This window comes from Struthio camelus, chromosome 2 (genome assembly GCF_040807025.1).
Source record: "Struthio camelus isolate bStrCam1 chromosome 2, bStrCam1.hap1, whole genome shotgun sequence".
In the NCBI taxonomy this organism is placed as follows: domain Eukaryota; kingdom Metazoa; phylum Chordata; class Aves; order Struthioniformes; family Struthionidae; genus Struthio; species Struthio camelus.
Window position 1 is genome coordinate 167,749,688 of NC_090943.1, and position 12,144 is coordinate 167,761,831.

Consider the following 12,144-nt stretch of genomic DNA (forward strand, 5'->3'; position numbering starts at 1 on the left):
TTGACTTTTTCTTGCCCGTAAAAGATTGCTGCAAACACCGAGCTTTTAAATTAAAGGGAGTTAATGAAAGTGTACCTGTGATAACTATTACCGGATCCCTTGTACATTCAACAGTCACATTAAGATGATTTCTTATTATCTCTAAATCCATTCCAAAGGCATGTTCTTGCTGTTACAACCCTCCTGTGCACCATCACAGGTGCGAGTTTGCTGCCCAGCATGGCAGGAAAAAGGCCGACTGTGTTGCTATAGCCCTAGCCTGGGTTTTTTTTCCAAGACAGACAAGCTGAGGCTTATAAAGAACCCTGTTCAACATTTTCCTCGGATAAAAAGTGTTCATGTATCCATGTCCCCTGGGCATTCTTAATGCAAATGGAGACTTCACCTAAAATGAGAGGAGATCTTTCTTTTGTTATAAGAATAGCAATGCAGTTTTCGGCTGATGGTATGCTGCCTTGTACAAGCTGCATCAAACAAGACAAAAATGGAATATTGTGTTGGTGTAGCCAAGGATGCTGCAACCACTTCAGCCTCTAGAGTACATTATGTGGCGTTTACTAGCAATGCAGACTGTCCAAAATATATTTGGTGCATTGTCAGTCACAGGTAGCCCATGAAAGATGCATTTTCATAAAGCAGCCACTTCAGTTTGATTGAATCAAGCATTCATTCCTGAGCACTTTTCCTCAGCTCTCTAACACAGTCAGGGGTTTTTGTCACTGTTTTGGATTTGATCTATTTGTCTTTCACATCCAGTTATTGGAAGCAAGGTGGGTCACATAAGCTTGAGGCCAGAGCCATGTCTTCCAGCCTTGCTTTGTGGTACTGGCAAAGGAACAGCCAGCCGCTCATCACCCCTCTCAGAGAGAAGATTCTGGGTAGGACCCTGGAAAACGCTTTCTGCTTGTTTGGAGGTAAGCCTGAGGCAGCTTGATCACAAATCAGTGATCATTGCCCTGCAGGAGGCTCTTCGTTATTCATGACGCCTAGCGGTGGGGCATGGGGTGGAATATTGCTTGTGTTGGACCCACTCCAGAACAGAGTCCAAGGCCCAGCACAAGGTGGGTGAAGAGTCTGCGGAGGTTTGAAGGATGTTGCCCTTCCAGTCTGTCTAAATTCGGGCTGTCTCCAGATCCCATCCACCTCGACCAATGCAGCATGGGGCACATCTGGGATATCATACGATGGCCACAAAGACAGATGGGAAATGCAGGCCATCTCAATGTGTAGTAAGTATGTACCTGAGTTTATTCAGGAATTTTCTCCAGAGATATCAGCTAGGCCACTGTAAACCCAATCAGATATGTTCCCATGGCTGATAGAAAGGGTTATGACCGAACAAGGTCTTGTGGCCACCTTTAAAAATACCGTGTAGGTACACCCAAAGTGATCATGGCACTGTTCCCAGCTGAAGCAAGCACAGTGCCCACAGTGGGGCTGTGCTGTACCACCAGTGACAGACCAACACCACCACCAACGCTTCAACAAAGAGCCAGTCTGCCACAAAGGCAGGGCCTCTGCCATTTTTTTTAGTGCAAATATCTGAATTACCCTTCAGCATTTCGAAGTGGAGCAGACAGCTGCATTGCAAGTGCGGAGCAGTGTGGAGCAGAGAGACTTGGCATTTAGCAAAGCTTAACTTCTCACTGCACAGCGGCACTTTGCATTTAATATTTTACATGTAGCACTGGGGCTGCTTATAAAGAGGTTGTCACTAAGCAACAAAACAAGGATTTTGCAGGAGATAGTAAGGTGATACTAAGTCTCCTTTTCTCATCCTACCTCTCCACTACACTAAGGTCACCAGAACCCAGAATCTTGCCTGTTTGCTGCCCAGGAGCTGGTGGGAACACTGATAAATAAGGGAAGGGAGGACAACAGTGTCCTGGACTAATTCAAAACAGATGCATTAGGTCTGAAGGGAGAGCACAGCCAGGCAGTGCTCTTTTTCTCCTCTTAGTGTCTGAGCTTTGAAATAAGGCAGGCAGCAGAGGGGGGTGAAAGTGGCCTTGAGCAGGTAGATACTGCACTGGAAAGCGGACAGGAGGACTTCATCCCACAGCATGACCCCCACTAGTTTCTCTGGCCACTCTAAACTCAGGAAAGCAGGATTAGATCAAATGGACAAAATGTTACAAGCTAGCTGCAGAAAAGCTCTACGGAAAAAGCATGAAGGATTGCAGAATAAATAAATCTGATGTCAGAAAAATTCCATGAACTTGAATATCTAAAGAGGGGGAAAAGAACTTTGGAGCAGAGCCTCAAAACAGAGCCTCCAGCAGCAACAGCATTAAACAAGGCTAATGTTGGGCTTTTTCCGTTTTGAATAGGCACGTCTGCTCAGTCTGTGATCTGCACCAGTATCTCTGCAAACTGCTGCTCTTCACATTGCCATCAAAGAAATCAGCTGATGTCAACGGTGCACTGAGCAGAGGCAAGTTAAAACCCAGTAACGATGATGGGTGGCACATTTCCATTAATGTACTGTATGTGCAAACAGATAGACCATTACCCCCCAGCTGGCAAAACACTGCAGCGTTATCTACAGTGTAGCAAGAGGCGCTGGGAAAAGGGAAAATATGACAGTGGTCATTCAGTAAGAGTGCAACATCTCTCAGCTGAGGGTCTCATCAGAGCACATTTGCACAAAGCCGAGATAAAGCTGCAGCATGCCTCCCCCCTTCCCCTAAACCTTTCGCATCACTGGTCCAAGCCTTTCCCAGGAGACCAATATTTCCCCATCACGTGGCTCCTAGCTGACACGCTGCATGATGCCCTGCTCCCCAGTAAGGTCACTGCACACCTGGTCGACAAGGAAAAATACTGGGAATGAGCAGCATTCCTGTTATTTGTAGTATAGTAGTGCTGAAGAGCCTGTGTACGAACCAGGAGCCCACTGAGCTGCACCCTGGATGGGGAGGGAAAAAGTCAGATTTTCCTCCTCTATGGCTGTGGAGTGGTCTACAGTGAGGGTCTATACGGTTCTTTTAGAGGGGATTCAGGCTGGCATTACCATGGCAAGGTCACTGCCCACAGCCCTAGAAGCTTGCAATAGCGCAGACCTTGCAATCCGGACAGATGGGAGCTCCCGAAAATCACAGTTCACTGTTGTTAACCACAGTGTTATTTCTACTACTTCCAAAGAAATGTGGAAGTAGTAGAAATACCTTTGTGCTGTTTGTGCCCTCCTTGGGTCCTTTTACAACTTTTAAACACGTTGGGTAATTTGATCCATATTTGATGGGCCAAGGCATTGAGGGTGGAAAGGATTGTCTCAAAAACATGAAGTTTCTGCCAGGTTTATGAAATGGACGTCTACCCTGGTATATGAAAACGGAGATGACCCGTAGTCAGAGACAGACTAAGGGCTCATCAGAGATTCTCTGAGAGGCTAGGAGAGAGGGAGGACACCAGTGGTGACTTTAGTAGGTGTTTGCACCTTATCAGTCAAAGCCTCCAAGCGGGAGAGACAGAGCTACAGGAGAGCTGGCTTCGCTAGCTCTGCTGCCTCAGAACAACTTGATGGCCCTCAATAAATGGTGGATCTTTTTCTCCCTAAAGATTTTTCATTGAAAATGAGAGGGTGAGTGACTCAGTGGCTGACAATTATTTGATACGCATGGCTACTGATTTACCATTTATCCTGGGGCTTTGGTTAGGCATGTGTGTGCAAACACTTGAAAAAATATGAAGGCTGAGAACATTTTTGACTGATTTGCTCTTGCTTTGCACCTTCACCAGCCACTTCACATAAGCTGTCCATGTGGATGTACTATATCAGAAGAATGAGGTAGGATCTGGCATGGGGAGCAGGCAAAGAGTCTTCTTTTCAGTGGGCTTTAGCTCACCTGAATGCAGCGGTCTGATAAGTAGATATCCCCACCGTATCTAGTCACTGTGGCCTCACTTTAAAGCCAATGGCAAAAAGTAGGCTTTTGGGGAACGACTTGACTACCCTGTAAATGGCGACAGCTCATCACATGGCTCCCCTTCACATCCAGCCAGTTTAAATGAAGAACATTGTGTTAACAACATCACTGGTCCCTTCAGTCGCTTCTTCTCACAGAGCCCGCATGACCCCAAGCCGTCAGTATGGGCTGACCACTCTCTTCAGAGGAAGTGTTTTTGTTCTGAGCTCAACAGCAGCAACACTTGGAGAGGGGTGGAAAGGGGAAGAACTGGTCGATTTAACCAATATTTGTACTGAAAATAATATTCCAAAGCATTTGCACATATTTTGTCTTTTTGGTGCTTCTTCTCGGGGCTAAATTTAAATGCTCATTAACCAAGAACTGCAGGGCTTCCCTTTAATGCCACTTGGAAGAGGCCAATATTTATACACAATTTTGAATACAATTGTCCAGGGCCAGAGCCCTCCTGAAGATGCTTGTAAAGACATAGCCCTGGCCAGCACTTCAGCAAAGTGCAGGAAGACAGGAACAACTTGTATCTCCTCCACTAACAGCAACAACAGTTTAGTGCTCTCTCTGGTTTCCTCCACTGCTGCCTCACGTGGCTCAGCTCTGCAGGAGGAAGCTGGGATGGGATAGGCAGGCTTTACTCCTTCCTCTGGATTTCAGACACCATGGCAGGGAGCCAGAAACCTCCCTCCCTTGCCTCCTCACGTCTGGGGTCTGCCGTGGTGGCATCTTCTCTGGTGGCATCTTCTCCAGAAGCAAACACCACAGAGCTGGCTGGGGGGCTTACGTTCATGAATTCAGTTACCCTGTTCAAATCTCATTTTCACAGCTCTTTTGTTCTGGGCTTTGCAGTGACACTTACTATTACCTTTGCTCTTGTGCTTCCTTCCAGGAGCTGCAGGAATCCACCTGAGCAAAGCCAAAAGCTGGCAAGGTGACATCCTTCTGCCTCCCTGGAGCCCAACCTCCTACACTGACACAAAACGTATTTGCTAGCGGAGCAGAGCTGCATTGGCCAAACGCTCCATTGGCCTTGTTCCATGAGCCTTTTTTTAATTCTCAGAAGCCTGTGGCCTCTTTCAAGTCAGAGGTGGAGGAAAGTACAACCATTATTAAAGAAGTGATCTGGGAGGGTTTTTAAAATTTTTTTTTTTAGGAGAAAAGAAAGATGAAAGGGAAAAGTTCCCTGTTTCACACATCTTAAGGTCACACTTCATATTAAGGTTCCATTTATAAAGAACATATAAATGCTTAATACATGTTTAAGTGATTGATGAATCATTTATTGTATATTGCTATTGAACTGTTGGTCTCTAGAGCTGTGACTTAACCATCTATAATATCTGCTGCAGCTGTATATAGAGCCATCAATAATGTTGGAACATGAAGTATTCGTGAGTATAACGTGCTTACAGCATCTAACATTTATGAATGCTTTATAAACAATTTATAAATGAAATCTTAATATACAGTGTAACCTATTTTTAATGTAGTGGGAGTTACATAAGCCATTTGGCCTTGATTCATCTTACTTAGCTTTGGGCATCTCTGGTTGTAGCCCCATGCCACTTTGCTCTCCTTTTCAACCTGCCCTTCCTCCCACTGCCAATTTACCACTTTCCACCCTGAACAGCACTGCAAATTTGTCTATCTGGGATGCTGCATCCTCACAGGCTTCAACAGTCTGTGCATGGACCAAATTCCACATCAACACCCCCCCCACACACACACATCCTTGGCGAGGAAAACACTCCTCCGCCTTTTCTTTTCCCTTTGCAAACCAAATCATTGTCCAGGTTCAGTCTGCCATAGCCAACCCAAGAGGTGAATCAGGGCTGCTGATCTGGCAAAGGGATGGAGGGAGGATGCTTGTCGGTGTAAGGGAGAGAGTGGAAAACCTCTAGGGTCCATAACAACTCACCCAACAGAAAAGCAACATGAAGCTACACTCCAAATTCGCAACTTACATGTCCAAAACAGGTTCCTGTAGAGGATGATTCAGATATTAGCAGGGTCCTTGGAGATGCTTAACTCTGTCTCCCCACAGCCTCAGGCAGCTAACGACCCAAACTAGCTCTTAGAACAAAATGCTTCACGTAGGTGGGCTACATCTTGGCATCTGTGCTCTGGATGTGAGCTGATGGGAAAGGAGGTGGCAGCAAGATGCCTACACTGAACCAGGATTAGTGTGGCATCATTTCAGCCGTAGTCCTGGTCAGTTCTGTAAGAAAATGGGCAGTCTCCGGGTAACAGAAGGGCCACGTTTCCGATGCTGATCAGTGATGGCATCCTCACATCCATTAACAAGATACTCATTGCTAAAACATTTAAACAGCTGGCCTGATTTCCTTATGGCAACATCTATGATGCTTTGTTCAAATTGAACACATGGTGAGAAGGGGCTGTAATTAGCCCTTCTTCTGCCGTGATATAAGAGCACATGGGATGTTAACAAATTCTTCTCTTCAGAGGATCCACCACTCCAAAACAGTGGTGCTGTGTTTCCTCACTGTTAACATGCGCATAAGGAGAACCCTCCCTTATGGCTCAGGCCAGGTAATTTCTGACTGGTGAGTAGAGTTTCTGGGTAGTTACCAGGGAGATTTCCTGCGCATATGGAGCTGCAGAGGCAGAGAGGAGATATAGCACAGCCTGTACTGGCTACCTGGCCTGGAAGAGGAACATCTGGAAGAGGAACTGCAAGCAGGAGGTGGAAGAGCACTGCCTCTTCTAATACACAGCTCCAGGCGTAGCCTTTCGGTATAATGCAGTTTCCCAATGCAGGGAATGCAGGTCCATTCATATGATTTATACCCTCAAGGTTCATTACTGTGGTTTGTATAGTTACACTCTGAGTATACACTGCCCTGGAAGGATCATCTGTACTTCCAGACTCATAGTATATATGTCCCTGAAGCATTAAAATGACAGTGCCTGATTTTGATGAGACTTCTCCTACTTGTACCATCATTCCCAGGAGCCAGCGGTGATCCAAAAATAAGATGACCTGTGCAACTGGTAATGGGACAGGAGCCTTAATTTCAAACTTATGGGTTCAAATACAGATTGAACACCTAGGCACCGGTTTAGCAAGTTCCCTAGGCAGATACGTGACTCTGAATTGGCTACAATCTGTGGTCTACCCATGTGTTTTAGATTAGGCACACAAATATTTTGCTGAATCAGGAACATAGGGACAAAAAGTTATCAATATATTTTTGATGACCTGTCATCTACATATTATACTAGTGTTATGAAACTGATGCAACATGAACGTACTAGCCTAAGCATCACTCCAACAAGCAACACCAGACGGTTATTAAATAGTTAAGGTCCCATTCAACAGAAGCATCCTGAGATTCTTCTAAGAGAGGATGTGAAAGCCAAACTCCAGCTTAACAACTGGAATAGGGTTTGAAACATTATTTTTTTCCCCAGAAGATGACCCAAGTGTTAAGAGGTCTCTGATAGAAGGGCACAGGAAGGAGAGAGAAAAAGAAAAAGAAATGTTAATCCTTTCTGTTGGGACCAACCACAGAAAGCAGAACACTGGAAGAGACGGTGGAAAGGATGAGGTGAGCAAGGGAGAGAAGGCAAACCAGCAGGAAAGATGCTGGACAACCCAAGGACCCTGACGCAATCCCCAGAATGCTGTAACCTGCAGAGGTAAAGGAGGCAGAGAAACACATATGACCATAGTCTAGATCTGTATATCTGCTGTACTAACTCAGGGCATTAGTGTTTAAAAAATCTCTGCAAAGCATGCACCTACTGTAGGAAAGCCTCCGCTTCCCACCTGTGCTGAAAGAGCTGAATTATAAACTCAGAGCGCCGCAAGGCACGCTTAACATCCTGGGGAGTTTGCATTGTTCTCCCCCTCAGCTCACAGTTAAGAAGGGTTGGTCAGCCAGTGTTGGGCGGCTCACCTTGCCTCCGCTCACTTTGAACCTGCTTGGTGGAGACGGACATGGGAGTTGCAGTATGAAGCTTACATCTTTCATCAGCTCTAAATTCATCTGGGAAGATAAAGTCTGAATGAAGCTGAAATTTCAGTTCCAGGGTCACATACATTCTCCTTTCAGGGACAGAAGACAGCACCATGGGATATATTATTATTAACAATAAAAACATATGAGCACTAACAAGAATTATAGACAGAAGAAACAGGCAAAGGTGTAAATAACACAAGATAAGCATTTATTCAGATAATTAAATTTACATAGTTCATGCTTCTCCAACACATACCTATATTGGATCAACTTCTGCTCTCAGCAATGATGATTTAAATTAGGAACGATTTAATTCAAAGTGCGATCATATCAGATTTACAGCTGTGTAACAATGCACAGATTGGCTCATCATGTTCAAAATAATAGCTGGGTGGTTCAGAGAAATAAAAACAAGTTTTCAGTTCCAGAAAGGGAGAGCAGATCAGAAAAGTATCATCCTTTATTCAAGCCACTGCAAGTAGCAATCCTGACAGCAATTTCAGTGAAAGCTTCCATTAAAAAGAAAACAAAAAGCCACACGGTATTCTCATTCTAAAATACTCTCCCCTCACCCTTCTCCAAATTACATTGACACTTTTACATTCTCCTTCTCAAGTCACAAATGATCCCCAGAAGGAAGAATTTCTTGTGTTTCATCTCTCTCACCAATACAAGTAGAAGTGTAAGAAAATTGGGAAAGCTATCATAAATGTAAAAAGCAACTAACCATCAAAGTTGACAAGCAACAGAGCAGTATACTATATAATAAACGGGGAGACCATTAAGGGTCAGCTCACACTTAAATGCTTATATTTACGAGCACATGTTGCAGATTTATAATGGCATGTTGGAAGCCTAGGAAATATGCAGCTTTATTCTGTTATAATAAGACCTCTTCGCACTCAAGAGCTTCAATGGGCTGTGGATCAGCCCTTTATAAGCAAAGGGCACATGCGTGCTGTACCTCAGCACAGGCTTCACCGAACAACACCCTCTGTTCTCAGGGACTGCTCTCAAAGCCAAACTATGACAAGCTCCCTTAGCTGGGTAAGCTGAAGCATCCTGACTGCAATAATATCTGCTTCACAATATTTTTGCCTCAAATGCAATGTGGTATAAAGCCTTAGCTGTATTCCTAGCATCTGCAGACTACCTGCTGGGAATACTGAATAAAACACAATTTGGATTTTGCTGCAACAGTGTTGTGTAACATAGTACAGAGACACATGTCAAAAGCAAGCTTTTATGGAGAAGAGTAACTGGTTTAATTCCTGCTCTCCTGGGATCTTATTATGTGTATATCTAGTGACAGAGACTCAGCCTCACGGCACAGGACGTACCCAGCTCTGCTGCTTGGACCCTCTTCCCACTGGTGTCTCTGGCCCAGAGCCACTGTGCAACTCTAGGGAACAGTTTTGTTACAGGACACTGCTCACTGGCAGCTGACAGAGTAGCAAATCATTGCAAATCATTACAGGTTCATTCAGCCTCAGATTTCCATCATTTTAAGTCCAAAGACTTCTACTCTGCAATTCAAAGCCCTGTAGAGAGCCACAGCTCAAGAGCAAACACTGATGAAGTTGCCACAATACAGATTGAGAGATAATACCCTGAACACATTGGAAATATAACTATCATGCTATAGCTACAGTTCCCTCAACTGAAGAAAATATTTAGGCTCCATACCTTACAGTCATTTGCAAACATGCAATGAATCGAGTTTTAAGCACTGTCACGTTCCTTTGAAAAACACGAGTCATAGCTACAAGTACAACTGAGCATGGTGCAGAGACTCAGAGCGAGTGGCTATCCAGCCTAGTGCTCCATGGCGTGAGCAGACATACCACTGCAGGCATGAAGTGGCGCATCCACATCTGGATGAAGCCTAAGCAAAAAAGGTTGCGCCTCTAGGTTTAGCACAGATAGAGATAACTTGAACATCCCACCACATCTGGGTGCGTTCATCCCCAATAACTGTTCTACCACCACTTTTACCAGCTGCAGGCCGTAAACCTAAGAAAAGATTGAGCCATGTTTGAAACCTATGGTCCATGAAGTAACTTAGAAATCATATAGATGAAATATCACCCTGCTTTGCATGGAGTAAACTCAGATTTCTTTATGCAAAAGCATTATTTGGAAAAACAAGTGGTTAAATTTTCAGTACATTTAGCAACTACTTTCACGGTCAGGAATTCCATGGCCTTAATTGCCTAATAACTAAACTTAATCATTCTACCGGAAAAAAAAAAAAAAAAAAACCAACCCCCCCAAAACCAACCACATAATCAAACTCTGTCTATTAGCATGAAAAACCTGATCAGAAGAGTTTGCCAAAACTCACACAAAGTGATAATAATGGCCAGCTGATTAATTTTGGTGGCACTTTTTAAGGGTCTGCAAATGTTCCTGGTGGCTGTGATTGTTTGAAACACAAATTCATAAGCTGAATTCATAGGCTAGCCCCCAGCAACCCAATAGTTGGCTTATTTCCTTTCTCAAGGGCAAAAATTTAGCTCTTCTGTGCCATCCTTCTTTTCATGTTCACGTATCTACCAGACAAAAGGCAATGACTCCACCAGGAGCAGAGGCACTGAGCTCAGGGGAAGAAGAGAATAACTGGAGGCACATTTGCTATTCTTACTTTCACTAAGTAACACAGCGAAAGGCATCACTACCACTGTTTACCGCTGAAGACAACAAATACTCAACAAACAAGTGGAATAAGAACAACCCTGGGAATAAGTGCGAGAGACAACTACACCCCAAAGGTACACAAGGGTTCATTGTGCACCAGGAGGCATTTAATATAGATACACAACTCTTGCTAAAACAATAAAGAAGGATTATTCAAATTGGAATTGATACTTTCAAATACATGGTTAAATTCAGCCCTCAAGACCCTTTCAAATCCGCTGATATTAATGGGGTGTATGAAAGCATAATGCATGTATTAGCTGTTTCAAAGGCTTTTTGGAAACAGAGGAGAACTCCAGCATATTTATAATCTGTCTTTCTCTCTCTCTGAAATTAGCTAAAGCAGCTGCCCAAATGACTATCAGCCAATTCAGAAAGCGTTCAGCTGTTCCTCCAAAGTAGGGACTGTGGCCGGGGGCTGGACAGAAACAAGCTGGGGTCAAGCAGAGACTGTGCCAAGCATTTCTGTGCACTGCGGTTAATCAAACAGCACACAGTACATCTACAGCTTAGTTTGGATCACAGGCTCCATCGCACGGATGTGGACACTAGGAAGGCAGAACCAGGAGAGAGGGAGCTCCCTGCTGCAGTTGTCTTCATGGAATTTGATATTCAGATAGAAATCACCTGTGTAGAGAAAGAGAAGTGCTCCAAAGTACACAGAGTCCTTGGTTGGCTTCACCTGGAAAGGAGAAGGTGAAAATCAGTAAAACCAAACAAGCAACAACACAAAATAATTGCACCTTTCAGTTCAGGAGTTCCTTCAAGTGATCCTAAAGTATCTATCTAGAAGTATTCATACTTTAAATATCTCGGTATTGCCTTCCCACAAGAAAAGGTAAATACTGTGCCTCTATTCTAATGGTGAAACTGGAGCACTGAAAATTAAATCCTATGTTATTCTCTTATGCAGGAAAGCTGTGGCATGGCTCAGACGAGAACACAGATCTTCACGAGTCATTGATTCCAGAATAGAGTTGGTTTGTGGCAGAAGTCATCCCAAATTTCCTGAATATCCAGGAACATCTTCCCTTAGACTGAATGATTTATCAATTTGTACATTAAAGGTCTAAGTCATGGCTTTCAACTCTTGTTAAACACATGCTTAAACACCATTTAGCTACTTCGTAACTAACTAAATTCATCCCCAGTTATTATTCAGACACAATCTGACTGTAAATTCTAATTAGTAATTTTTAACATTCACTATCATTGGACTGATTAAGTTTGGTGGGAAACACCCTACTAAAGGTAGCCCTCCTGATTTAACTTGTCCTAATTAAATATAGAATCAGCACTTTTTCCACACTTACGTATCTCCTTTCATCTCTAAACCATTTGCAATCCATATCTTTTAAAAAAATAACGTCTCTTGATCCACCATTTCAGCAAGACATTTAAGTACTTCTTAACTTTAACAATCTCATCACTTTTCAGCATAGGCCAGTGTTTGAATTAATACACCGCCTCCACAAGATGTTAAATCCAGTTTCAAGGTGCCTAGGATTGAGTTAAAATTGCTGCAGATGCAAAAAAGC

At 43.8% G+C, this 12,144-nt stretch overlaps 1 protein-coding gene across 3 annotated transcripts in view; it reads right to left on the reverse strand.

Moving 5' to 3' along the window:
- Positions 1-8,096: 8,096 nt before the first annotated feature.
- Positions 8,097-12,144, reverse strand: part of TRAPPC9 (trafficking protein particle complex subunit 9) — a 483,858-nt gene continuing 479,810 nt past the window's right edge. For all 3 annotated transcript variants that reach the window (XM_068933393.1, XM_068933395.1, XM_068933394.1), the window contains one exon: positions 8,097-11,288. In XM_068933393.1, the coding sequence (XP_068789494.1) occupies positions 11,109-11,288 (180 nt within the window). In that variant the 3' untranslated portion in view covers positions 8,097-11,108. The remainder of the gene's footprint in view (positions 11,289-12,144) is intronic.